Below are 13,501 nucleotides of genomic sequence, written 5' to 3'. Positions count from 1 at the left end.
AAAAAAAAAAAAGTTATGAAGAACCTAGGGGCAGGACAGGAATAAAGACACAGACGTAGAGAATGGACTTGAGGACACGGGGAGGGGGAAGGGTAAGCTGGGACGAAGTGAGAGAGTGGCATGGACTTATATATACTGCCAAATGTAAAGTAGATAGCTAGTGGGAAGCAACCGCATAGCACAGGGAGATCAGCTCAGTGCTTTGTGACTACCTAGAGGGGTCGGATAGGGATGGTGTGAGGGAGACGCAGGAGGGAGGAGATATGGGGATGTATGTATATGTATAGCTAATTCACTTTGTTATAAAGCAGAAACTAACACACCATTGTAAAGCAGTTATACTCCAATAAAGATGTTAAAAAAAAAAATAGTGCACCTGATCACCCAAGAGCTCTGATGGAGATTTGTGATGGTATTAATGTTGTTTTCATGCCTGCTAGCACAGAATATATTCTGCAGCCCATGGATCAAGAAGTAATTTCTACTTTCAAGTCTTATAATTGAAGAAATACGTTTTGTAAGGCTATAGCTGCCATAGATCGTGATTCCTCTAATGGATATGGACAAAATCAATTAAAAACCTTCTGGAAAGGATTCAACATTCCAGGTACCATTAAGAATATTTGTGATTAATGGGAAGAGGTCAAAATATCAAATTCACAGGAGTTTAGAAAAAAGTTGATTTCAACCCTCATGGATGACTTTGAGGGGTTCAAGGCTTCAGTGGAGGAAGTAAGTGCAGATGTGGAAATAGTAAGAGAACTAGAATTAGAAGTGGAGTCTGAAGATGTGAATGAATTGCTGCAATCTCATGATAAAACTAATGAATGAGGAGTTGCTTCTTATGGATGAAAAAATAAAGTGATTTTAACACTTCACAGCAAGGCCCTAACTCTCTTCAGTTCTTTGAAGGCTGGGAGATGAGGAAGGTACTCCTGGTGAAGGTGCTATGAAGATTGTTAAAATGACAGCAAAGGATTTAGAATATTACATAAACTTAGTTGATAAAGCACCAGCAGAGTTTTAGAAGATTGACTCCAATTTTGAAAGAAATTCTACTGCGGGTACAATGCTATCAAAGAGCATTGCAAGCTATAGAGACATCGTTCACAAAAGAAAGAGTCAATTGATGCAGCAAACTTCATTGTTGTCTTATTTTAAGAAACTGCCCCAGCCACCCCAGCCTCAGCGATTAACACCCTGATCAGTCAGCAGCCATCAACACTGAGGCAAGACTGTCCAACAGCAAAAAGATTACAACTCACTGAAGGCTCAGGTGATGGTTAGCAATTTTTAGCAATATTTTAAAGTTAAGGTATGTACATTATTTTTTTAGACATAATGCTATTGCACACTTAATAGACTACAGTATAGTGTAAACATAACTTTTATATGCAATGGGAAACCAAAAAATTCATGTGACTCACTTTATTAAGATATTTGCTTTATTACAGTGGTCTGGAATTGAATTCCCAATATCTCCAAGTTATGCCTGTATTTTATTAAATTATTCTAAGATAGAATTTTGATACTATTAAATACCTTACTTAGTATGGTTTCACCAGCATTGAAATGAATTTTAAAAATACATATATAGGGACTTCCCTGGTGGTGTAGTGGTTAAGAATCATCCTGCCAATGCAGGGGACATGGGTTCGAGCCCTGGTCCAGGAAGATCCCACATGCTGCGGAGCAACTAAGCCTGTGCGCCACAACTACTGAGCCTGCACTCTAGAGCCCGCGAGCCACAACTACTGAAGCCTGTGTGCCGCAACTACTGAAGCCCGCGCGCCTAGATCCTGTGCTCCACAACAAGAGAAGCCACCGCAATGAGAAGCCCGCGCACCGCAACGAAGAGCAGCCCCCGCTCGCCGCAACTAGAGAAAGCCCGCACACAGCAACAGAGACCCAACACAGCCAAAATAAATAAATAAATAAATAAATAATTTTAAAAATACATATATACACATACATACCTATAGACTGTACAGGGCCAGCTTCATGAACATGCAACTTGTGCCCTCACAGGACCCCATGCTCAGACGGGACACACTTAGGATTTAGGGCTCTGAGGTTGCCTTTGAAATTTTAAATAAGTTTATCTTTGGAGCAGCAAGAGCCTTTAATCCACACGGCTCCACTTATGCTGTCCGATGTTACCCAGGCTAATGAGCAGGTTCTCTGCACTCTCGTTGCTCTTAAGAGATTTTAGGGGAAACAGCTATCCTCCGACCTCTGGCGTGAGTCCCCGGCCCGCGGTCCCCGGGACTGTCGCGGCTTCGTCCGCCGGGGCCCCTCCAGAGCCGGCAGCCTCAGTGAGGCCGCCCTCCCCTCGGGCTCCGAGGCAGTTCCGTGACGGCGGAGGGAAGAGACCCCGAGCCGGGAGTTCCAGCTCTGCGGAAACGCGGGCTCCGTTGAATTGTTTATCTTTGAACTTGTGTGTGTTGTAATTGAAAGTTGGTTGGACAGTGGAGCCTGCACTAGAGTCTCGGAGCCTTGGCCCACCCACTCCATGTGATGTCCCCGTGCTTCCTCATGGTGGGCTCTCAGCAGCCCTCTTCCTACCTCCTGATGTCTTAGGACCCTGTCTAACCTTCGCCTTCCTAACCCTGAACACTGCTTCCCTCCATCTGGATGGCCAACCAGTTACATAGGCAGAAGTGGGGAGGGTGAGGGAGGAGGCGAGCATTCCACTGTCACCCTTGGCCTCCGGCTGGGCAGGGGGCCCTAGCAGCAACACGAACAACAGTGTCGGGGATGAGTGCACAACCCCATTACTTGGGGTGAGGTGAGCAGTGGCTTTCCCAGCCTAAGTAGGATTGGCAGTGATATGGCACGTTTGGTAGGTGACTTGGTGGGGGCCCCTTGCCAACTCCTGATCTAGGAACCGAGTGGGTCCCTTCAAAGAGGTTGCAATCTCTTAGAAGTTGCCTGTTTGTCATGGGTTGGAGCAATGGGACTGTGGAGATATTTACTTCCTTGCCCAGGTCAACCAAGAGACTATAAATGCTGCATAAATATATAGTTAATAAGAAAATATAATGAATATGCTGTAGGAAAATACTGCAAGGTGTACCCTCAGAATTTTTTTAAATGTAATAGCATTTATTTTATAAAGGAAGCTGAAAATGAATTGTCTGTCTAGAAAAACAAAGTAAATTAGAATATATTTTAGTAATACTATTGAGAAGTAATCTAATTCATATCTGGCAGGGTGTAATTGTCTGACATTCTGGTGCTACTAAGTGACTCACTCCACTATGTCTGGGAGTTTTCAAACAAGTAGAATGCCAATTCCAAGATTACATAGATCATAACTGATTAGTTCAACCATTAATTTTGATCAGAGTGATGTGGGAACCATTGTGATATGATGTGATGTCATAACTTTGTTAATTTCTGGTATTTTAGGAGTTGCCCATTTTCACCCACATAGACCAAAAAGTGGAGGTAGTATAAAGGAATAAACTTTTTTTTCCCTTTGTTGAACCAAGAAATTAAGCCTCATGTCAACATCATCCACTGTGACTCTTGCCACACCCCACCCTGCCCAGTCCCACCTTTTTATTTTTTCTCTGCCTAGAACTCTAGGTCTTCCCCAGAAGTGTACCAGGAATAACTGCAATATTCTACCACTCCATTAGGGTTTAGTGTAAGAAGTATACAAAGAAAAGGGAAAGACAAGGTAAAAGACAAGGGAAAGGAACCTGAATAAAAAGTATTCAAGATAAAATGGTATAAAGAATTGGAACCCAGTTTTTGTTGACTCATCTTTCTTGGCAGAATATAAAATTGAGACTACAAGTGATATGTAGCAAAATGTAGGGATTTTACCAGACTATATCTGTAGCAATGCTTAATTCAGCTGAGTTATTAAGAGTAATATTTAACTTTGACTATCATCAAATCAAAGGCAGGAGGAATTTTAGAGATACTGTGGCTCTATATAGAGATGAAAAAATCATGTCCAGTGGACTAAGTGAGCAGGCAAAAGGCCACACAGTATCAGAGTCGGAACTATTGACTCCTAGCCCAGTATTTTTTGAATTTTACCTTCCCCTAAACAAAGGTCTTCCTACAATTCCTAGTAAAAGCTAATCTTAACATACATATTTTACTTTTAGCAGGTTATAATGGAATGTTAATGAGGTTTTGAGCCATAGTCCCTAATTAAATAGTATTAAATGAAATAAGATGTTATCTACAGTCTTAAATTTGTAGCACTACTTTTTAATTAGTAAATTTAGGCACTGTGTTTAGGGAGGAAGTTATTTAACATTTAGTTTTGGCTTCAAATAAGAAATAGTGAACTTTCTGGATGGTTTATTGTACAAACTAATTTTCTGGTATTTAATATATAAAAATCTTAATTTTTTTGAAGGAAGAAGAAGAAAATGAAACCTTTGAACTGAGCAGGGAATATGAAGAATTAATCAAATTGAAAAGGAGTGGCTCTATTCAAGCTAAAAATCTAAAAAGCAAGTTTGAAAAAATTGGACAATTGTCTGAAAAACAAATACAGAAAAAGATAGAAGAAGAACGAGCAAGAAGAAGAGCAATTGATCTTGAAATTAAAGAGCGAGAAGCAGAAAACTTTCATGAGGTATACTGTTTTATATTTAACAGTTATAGTTCAGTAATGATGATGAACTTAACAGAAATAACATTGACTTTGAAATAAGTGTTGGAATTTAGTTAACCCTCAGTGTATATAATAATCTGGAAACTAAATAGCAAAAGCACATTAAGATCTTAAGAGACTTTGAAAGATTTCCCTACTCTAGCATTGTTCCAAAATGACTTTTATAAGAATTAAAGCCTACAGTGAACATCAAATGGTTCACTTTAGCAAAAATAGCTCAGAAATATTTATTGGCACAAGTTTTACTTTGAATCAGTAGAACCAGTGTATATTAAACTCCAGAGATGATTCATACCTACTTTCTTAAAGATGAGACCAACAAAGCCTATATGATATGTTCAAAGTCATGCCATTCAGTGGCAGAGCCTAAATCAGAATTCAGGTGACATGAATTTGAAGTACCTCCATATGTAAAATAAGGAGGCCCTCACTAGATGACCTATAATGTCCCTTCCAGCTTAAGGACTAATTCCATGATTATCAATATTGGTTTAAATAAGATCTGGAAAACTTATTCTGTCAAAATTGCCATTTTATGTTATATTTAACATATATTCTTCTAAAAATTGATTTTCATCATATATTTAACTATAAAACAGGTATGGGAATTTGGGAGGGCCTTCAGAGGAGATTGGTGAATAAAAAGAATGATGAAACTATGGGCAAATTCCAGGACTATAAGCAATTCATTAGTACTGAGACAAGTAGAGTGCAAGCACAGCAAAAGATGACAAAGACGCAAGCACAGGCAAGATGACCCATCTTAGATGCCATGTTAGGGAACTTTGTTTTATTGGGGTGCAATGAAGGGATTTTTAAAACATGGAATGATATTATCAGATAGGCATCTTTATCACAAGATCATGCTGAAGCTAAAGATGGCTTTAGATTTATGCATTAAAAAATTATTTGAAAGCCTATGTTCCGGGGACTGTTCTGGACACTGGGACTACATTTGTGAATAAACCTGCAGTCCTTGCTCTTATGGTGTTTAGAATCTAACAGGTGTAGGGCAGGAGACAGGGGATGGAAAACAATGATTGGGTAGTAAATAAAAGCTATGGAGATTAACAAAGCAGGGTAAAAGACTATAGAGTATGTGGTACAATTTTGTACAGGGTGGTCAGAGAAAACATGAGGATTTGAACTAGAACTGGAATGGAGAGGACTGATAAGTATGTAGGATACAAAAGTGGCAAGACTTAGCTTGGGAATGGTGGTGGAGAGGAATCAAAGTAACTGGGTATACTAGGTAATAGGGGAACATAGGAGTTTGCTAGGAAGAGAGGTCACAAGCTAGACAAATGGAGATGCTGTAGAACATCCAGATATCAATTAAATTGATATGCATCTGAACAGTGCAACATACACAAAAACATAAGGACTTAGGGACTGGGTTATAAACCATTTTGTCACAGCTAAAAACTAATGCCATTGCTATTTTTAATATCTTCTATGTTGGGCCCTATGTTAAGTTTTGGGTACATAAAAGTGAATATAATATGCCTTCAAGAAATCCAGCCTAATGAGATGTATGAAAACAATTAAAATGGTCATTAAGTGCTAAGATAGTTATGTATTTAGTGTTATGGGATCAAGTAGTATGGAATCAGTATTCCTAGGAGATGTTTAACAGGGCTGAGAAAATGACATTTTCGCTGAATGTGAAGGCTGAATAGAAGTTTCAGTTAAAGAGGGAAAGCATTCCAGATTGGAAGGACAATGTGATTCAACACCAAGGCTGTAAAACTTTATCTGGCGGAGTGGAAAATAGGTTCAAAGGAAAGGTTCATATAATAATAGGTGATACGATAAAAAGTTGTAAAACTAGGTTGCAGCTAGCTGAAGGGCCTTTTTAACCTTGTGGGCACTATAATCCGGGAACAATGTTAATAATCAGGTTTTTTTTGGCGGCACTGGGTCTTTGTTGCTGCGCGCGGGCTTTCTCTAGTTGCGGCGAGTGGGAGCTACTCTTCGTTGCAGTGCGTGGGCTTCTTATTGCGGTGGCTTCTCTTGTTGCAGAGCACGGTCTTCGTGGCATGCGTGCTCAGTAGTTGTGGCTCGCGGGCTCTAGAGCGCAGGCTCAGTAGTTGTGGCGCACGGGCTTAGCTGCTCCGCGGCATGTGGGATCTTCCCGGACCAGGGCTCAAACCCGTGTCCCCTGCATTGGCAGGCTGATTCTTAACCACTGCGCCACCAGGGAAGCCCAAATAATGTTTTAAGACAGAGTAATAAAAGGCTTATGTTTACAGAATCTTGGGATCATGGAGGATAAACTGGAAGATGGTCATGAAGTTGGGGGCAAGGGAGAAAAATTGACCCAACTTTAACAAAACTGAGTTACAAGCAGGTGGTTGCTGAGAAGCCTAACATTGCTTCAAGATTACCAGGGAAACTAGATGATGCTACAGAGGATTCAGGAGGTCAGGAGAGGAGGGAGGGGTGAATAAACTGTTTTGGACCTGTGAAGTTTGAGCTACATTTGGAAAGGTAGTGGCAGTCTGAAACACGCGTACTGGGCTCAGGGAAGAGGCAGGAGCTACAGATTGTTCCAAAGTATAGATGTAGATAAAGCCATCTTGAGAGTTAATAGTTGGAAGGTGAGTGATAAAACCCTGGAGAACTCCAACATTAAATGGATGGATGGGCCTCAAGATCAGTTGATCCCTGAGAGACAAATCACAGAAGGTAAAGAATTTAAATAAGCATGCGTTTTTTTTTTTAAAGGTAGTGAAACCTCAGAGCAGTGATACCTAGTCCTATAAATTTTGTAGGTAAAATAAATGAGGTAGGTGGCTTCTTGTTTTAATGCTATTACTGACTCTTGTATAAAAGGATATGAGATTAGGACCTGGCTGATCTTCTGTAATCCATGAGGATGTCCTAAATTGAGTTTCCTGTGAAGAATCTGACATTGCTATCATATCCGTCTAAATTAAGGGCCACTGAGATCCTGTGTTAGCATAGTTCTGGCAGAGTATACTCAACTTCCAGAGTAGGATCTTCCCCTCCCATCTGATCATATATTTATTTTCCTCCTTTAGAAAATACCTTCTCTTTATGTTCCAGACAGCTTTCAAGGCCTAACTCATTCATGTAACCTTACCTAATCTAAGAATTCCACCCCAGCTCCTGTAGCCCTAAACCTGTACCAACATTTGGTAGGTAAACCATTTAATTGCCTTAGTGTGTCTGACATTCTAGTTAGATTTTACAATAAGGTGCACTCCAAAACCATTCCTTGCGTTTTTATCCCGAATTCATTGCCTATTTGGGTTGCCTGTAATATCCACATGCTGGGAGTATCAATGCCCTGCTAAGAATGCACCTAGACTCTAGAACAAAGATCATTCCATTTATAACGTGACTCTTAGTAGCTTCATTTCCTGGAAACACTTTTAACCTGGCTTTTCAGGGATTCAAGAAAAGGCAACTGTACTCAATAACTGGCAGACTGTTCATGAACTTTCTCCCAGTTAACTTATGATGAATCCTTTTAATGATTATTTTCTAAAGGCAGGTTTGAGGTAACTAAATGAGTAACAGTTATGAATTTACACAAACTTTTATCCAAAAATCCAGAAGGCAAGTTATTAACCAGTTATTATTCAGTCAGAATAGCAGTTATTGTACCTGCTGAAATATCCTATCTTGAGGATTTATTTTGTAAGCAAAGAATAACATTAACTGTTTTAGTCTGAACAAAGAGGTCCATTTTTCTTTCCGTGTAAGTCTCAGAAAAGCCTGCTGAGATTAAAACTGCAGTTTAATACTTTGCTTGTTAAGCAAGCAAACCATTGTTTAACATGTACTTTTTACCCTATCTTTTAAATATAATAATAAACAATCATATTAACACTGTTCATTAACAATAATGGTAGTCAGGCTTTATGTTTATCCACTGAAGGTTAAATAATGGTGTTAACAATAGAATTTACCCATTAGGTCTCTGGTTGTGTCTGATGTTCTAGCACTTTCCAGTATCAAATAAAAATTTGATTCAGGAGAACCAGAAAAACTATCCAACTTACTTTTTAACTCCTCCTTCTAGATTCATTGGAGCTGTGGTCTGACACCTCAAACTAATGTAAAACATTGATGAACCAAGATTTTTCTTATACAGGCAGTTATTTTACAGCTTGTTTCAAAATTTCCTTTATTGGTTGCATGTGGTACCCGGAAGCAATTTCCTCATAGTACAGTGAAATATAAGTGGTGGGATTTCCAGATAGACCCACAAGAGTCTAAGTAGTTTAGAAACCAAGAGTCAACTACAACTAAAGTACTTTTGAAACCATGGATTAACTGTACCCATAAGACCCTACTCTACTAAAACTGCTCAAAAGGCCAGTGAGTGACCTCATCATCACCAAATTGGTTTTACAGACTCATACTATTTGACAGTTTAAATTCTGCTCTTAAATTACCCCCTTATTTTCATGGCTTCCAGCTCTCACCCCTCAACAGACGATGACTCAGAACCATACTTCACCTCAATGATTTCCCCAAGTTCCAGCCATTGCCTCTTTCAATAATTGTCTTCCTATTTATTCTACCTGCATTCTTTGCCATTGCCCATCAATAAATTTGTTGAATGGAATTCATCTCAGTTATTAACAAAGAGTGAGGAAGGAAATCATGAAGTGGGAAATAACAGAAATTACATTTCTGTATTATGTAGTAGGGTGAAGAGTGATATGGAGACTCTAATGAGAAGGAAGTATTCTAATAATTGTTAACAATGTATCATATCCTCACCCTTTTCTGTTACTCAGTATCAACAAGCACTGAGATTTGGTTGGGCAAATAAATACATCAGGACTCCAGAGATAATGTATGATCTTTACACTAGGAGAAAAGAATTCCAATAGTTAATAGTTCACAAATGAAACTTTCATCTTTCCCAAATTAGGGGATAGTGAAAATCTCCATGTCTGCAGTGTGGCAAATAGGCATAACCAAACATGTTAATTATTTTGTGCCTAGAAATCTTCAGAACTATTAACATCTCAGTTCTTGTTGGTTTTTAGAAAACAATTCTTATTCTTGGCCCATTTTTGTAAAGGAAGAAGATGTTGATATCAAGCCTGCAAAAAAAAGTGAGGCTCCATTTACTCATAAAGTGAATATGAAAGCTAGATTTGAACGAATGGCTAAGGCAAGAGAAGAAGAAGAACAAAGAAGAATTGAAGAGCAAAAGTTATTACGCATGCAGTTTGAACAAAAGGAAATTGATGCAGCACTACAAAAGGTACCAGGCTTACATTTCCTTTATTTTCCAAAGATGACCTTTTAAAAACAATGAAGTTTTATGAGGAGGTATTAAAAAAAATTTTAAGTTTTCAAGTAACTGAAATGTTTTATAAAATACTTTGTAGAAAGCATACTTACATGTTCTTTACTTTGGGGGGAAAAATATATTTACCTCCAAATTCTATTACTAAACCACTGTCCTGAAAATAGTACTATAGTATAAATGCCAACTTAAATGCACTTATTTTATTATAGAAAAGAGAAGAGGAGGAAGAAGAAGAAGGTAGCAACATGAATGGCTCCACCATTGAAGATGAAGAGCAAACCAGATCAGGAGCTCCATGGTTTAAGAAGCCTCTAAAAAACACATCAGTTGTAGACAGTGAGCCAGTTAGATTTACTGTTAAAGTAACAGGAGAACCCAAACCAGAAATTACATGGTGGTTTGAAGGAGAAATACTGCAGGATGGAGAAGACTATCAATATATTGAAAGAGGAGAAACTTACTGTCTTTATTTACCAGAAACTTTCCCAGAAGATGAAGGAGAGTATATGTGTAAAGCAGTGAACAATAAAGGCTCTGCAGCTAGTACATGCATTCTTACCATTGAAAGTAAGAATTAATCACTCTTTGAATCTAGAACTTTTATTCAATTTAAAAATGTTTTCCTTTAAAAAAAAAAATCACTTTTCTTCTCTCTTTTTTAGCTGACGACTACTAGGTCCCCTTCCCTCTCCCTGGAACACACCCTTCTCTCTCCGACTTTCTTACTGCATCCATCCTTTCTGTGGCGGGGCCAGAAAAGGAAACTGGAAGTGCCACTATGCTGACTTCTCATTCCTTTCCCCAACAGTCTTCACAACACAAGCTCGTCTGAAAAGTACCTCCTTCCTTTTCAAATGAGCACCAGATTCACATTACGCAGTATTCATTAATGTGTAATTTAATAAGGCCAAGTGGGAAATTTACTCAATTATTTCTATCAGAACCTATACAAAGGCTGCGTATTTCCCACGTTTACAGCAATTATGTTTTGTTTTGTTTTTTTTTGCGGTACGCGGGCCTCTCACTGTTGTGGCCTCTCCCGTTGCGGAGCACAGGCTCCGGACGCGCAGGCTCAGCGGCCATGGCTCACAGGCCCAGCCGCTCCACGCCATGTGGGATCCCCCCCCGGACCAGGGCACGAACCCGCATCCCCTGCATTGGCAGGTGGACTCCCAACCACTGTGCCACCAGGGAAGCCCCAGCAATTGTTTTAAAAAATCATAAATCGGATGTACTTTGCATGAAAGAATACCACTTATGAGCTATTCACACCTAAAATTAGTCTGAAATAGCTGAGTTAAGGAATTTGGAACCTGTCAATTTGATTGGGCTTTTTTCCTCAGTAGTTTATCATTTTGGTTGTTGTAGTTTCAGTCTTTCTGAAGCAGAGATATGAGAGGGTAGGGGTGTCATTTCTCCCTCTGTGTGGAGAAAACAAAAAATTTAAAGACTTTTAAGAAACAATTGCCAGAGCAAATCTGATGGAAACCACTGCCTAATACAGAGTTCTGAGTGTTGAGACTATCAAATGTACTTTTCAAATGTGTGTGATATATATTCAAGCTTATAAAGCAAATTTATGTTGTGACCTTGCCCGAACAAATTATATTTTAATGAGAAAACTTTGTATTAATAGTTCATGCAGGAGAAAACAATTTCAACATAATCAAAGATTTCAAGATCTAGAATTAGATTTAGGGAAAAATGGCACAATCTTCAATTTTGAGTTTTTAAAGTGAGTTTGTAAATAATTAGCAACCGTGTACTAATCAAGTTGTTTTATATTTTAATTGTCTGGAAGACAATTTTATTTTACAATGTAAACCCATAATAAAGTCACTTCTGTATTTAAAAAAACGTCTTTCAGTATTTTAGAAAAGAGACGAACATGCCCTTATAATATTCACCAATGTACATTTATTTTTTTTATTGAGGAAACCATAATCAATACAAAATTACAGCAATCATGTACCCTTTTACATACAATGGTATTAAAAGCAAACTCTAAACCACAGTTTGTAAAGTATTCAATTTACCTCAAGTCCAAGCTGCATCTCCCTAAGACACTGTTCCCATCACAGTAGCCATTTTAAGCCAATCTTCTTTTTACACGGGTAGTTTCTGTAGAGAACACTTTTCTCAGGACGAAAATGCATTGAGCATGCATAAGAAAAAATATATATATATGTGCAAATACATTTAAGAGTTTCTATAGGGGTATCACTGAAGAAAATAAAATCCTGGGACTTATTTGCTTTCTTAAAAGCACCAAATTAAAAAAATCCCTCAAAAGTTTACTGTGGCAAGAAAACTCAAGTGACTAAACAAAAAATAAGGTTATTTTCAGAGTCAAAATTATCTTTAACTAGGTACTGTTAAAATACATTTTAAAGTGAGGCAGAATTTTCAGAAAATAAAGACATCTTCATTAATTAGTAATTTCTACAACCTTGTTCTAGACAACATAACTTTGCAGGTAGAAGTGGTTCTCCTGGCAGAGTATTCAAACAAATGTTATCACTTTGAATACATTTCTATTTCCCTCTTAAGGTACTCTGTTTACTCCTATCCAAACCCACTCCTGTAAATTAACTACTAAGGTATCTGTCTAAGGATGTATTTTACAATGCTCATAAACAACTAGTATTAAACCACTAGTTTTAGTATTAAAACCATTCTCATTAATTAAAAATAAAAGTATACGTCCCATTTCTAAAAGAAACATCAAACCATAAGAATTCTAAGTACTACCACACTAAGAAATCTTAAAAACAAAAACATTGTCAAGTGCTAAGTAAATCAATTTCAAGCTAAACATTCTTTCTACCACTCCTAACATCCATTGCATTCAAATCAACTGGCTCACCTTTTCTGCTTTCCATATATTTCAAGGTTAAGATTAGCGCCATTTAAAAAATGCTTGCAGTATCAGTGAAGGCTTATGATAATGAATAAAAAAAATTCTCATGAGATAGAAACAATGCCCCAATATCTATTAGCATTCATATGTATTTTCTTTTATAAAAATGCAAACTACAACTAACCAAAACTTGACAGGCTCTTAAGGTTCAAAGAGCTCCTTAATATTATCAATCTTAACATACCTATCATTGACTATTAAAACACACATACACACACATAAATGTGGTGCAATAACTACATAACTTTCAAAATTTAACAGTTCATGGAACATTTAAGATCAAGTGAATAGCACTTTAAAATGAAAAGTGATCAAAGCAGGTACATTACACCCTATACCATATATTATGTATGGGAAAACATTTCATTTTTCTCAATTATGATTTGCCAATTTTACCTTCTACATTGAGCCCTTCTATGGTCCATGCTCATCGGCTCACCAATGGCATACACTCAAAGGATTCCTCTTATGGGTAACTATCTCAGGACCTGATTTTATGAGCTATGATTTGGTGCTTGCAGCATCTTCAGCACTGTGTGTGAAAATGAAGGCAGTATTTTTGAATATTTTTCTTTGTTGCAAAGATAAGCAGGAGTTTTAAAAGGATCAGCACATTTTAGAAATCGAATAAACAAAACTG

The 13,501-nt window shown here is 37.9% G+C and overlaps 2 protein-coding genes across 26 annotated transcripts in view; one reads left to right on the top strand and one right to left on the bottom strand.

The window, feature by feature from the left end:
• The window catches only part of NEXN (nexilin F-actin binding protein), a 56,596-nt gene extending 45,901 nt beyond the window's left edge, over window positions 1–10,695 (top strand). For 8 of the 10 annotated variants that reach the window (XM_028489237.2, XM_028489241.2, XM_028489236.2 and 5 more), the window contains 4 exons: window positions 4,382–4,603; window positions 9,708–9,893; window positions 10,151–10,508; window positions 10,604–10,695. In XM_028489237.2, coding sequence (XP_028345038.1) covers window positions 4,382–4,603; window positions 9,708–9,893; window positions 10,151–10,508; window positions 10,604–10,617 — 780 coding nt within the window. In that variant the 3' untranslated portion in view covers window positions 10,618–10,695. Of the gene's footprint in view, window positions 1–4,381; window positions 4,604–9,707; window positions 9,894–10,150 lie in introns of all 10 variants that reach the window. The other 2 variants (XM_024119604.1, XM_055084508.1) reach the window with 1 other exon arrangement.
• FUBP1 (far upstream element binding protein 1) overlaps window positions 10,592–13,501 on the bottom strand; it is a 36,432-nt gene continuing 33,522 nt past the window's right edge. For 15 of the 16 annotated variants that reach the window (XM_028489219.2, XM_028489226.2, XM_028489222.2 and 12 more), the window contains one exon: window positions 10,592–13,393. In XM_028489219.2, coding sequence (XP_028345020.1) covers window positions 13,363–13,393 — 31 coding nt within the window. In that variant the 3' untranslated portion in view covers window positions 10,592–13,362. The remainder of the gene's footprint in view (window positions 13,394–13,501) is intronic. The other variant, XR_003679580.2, reaches the window with a different exon arrangement.

This window comes from Physeter macrocephalus, chromosome 4 (genome assembly GCF_002837175.3).
Source record: "Physeter macrocephalus isolate SW-GA chromosome 4, ASM283717v5, whole genome shotgun sequence".
Lineage (NCBI taxonomy): Eukaryota > Metazoa > Chordata > Mammalia > Artiodactyla > Physeteridae > Physeter > Physeter macrocephalus.
This window is presented reverse-complemented; position numbering and strand designations above follow the sequence as displayed.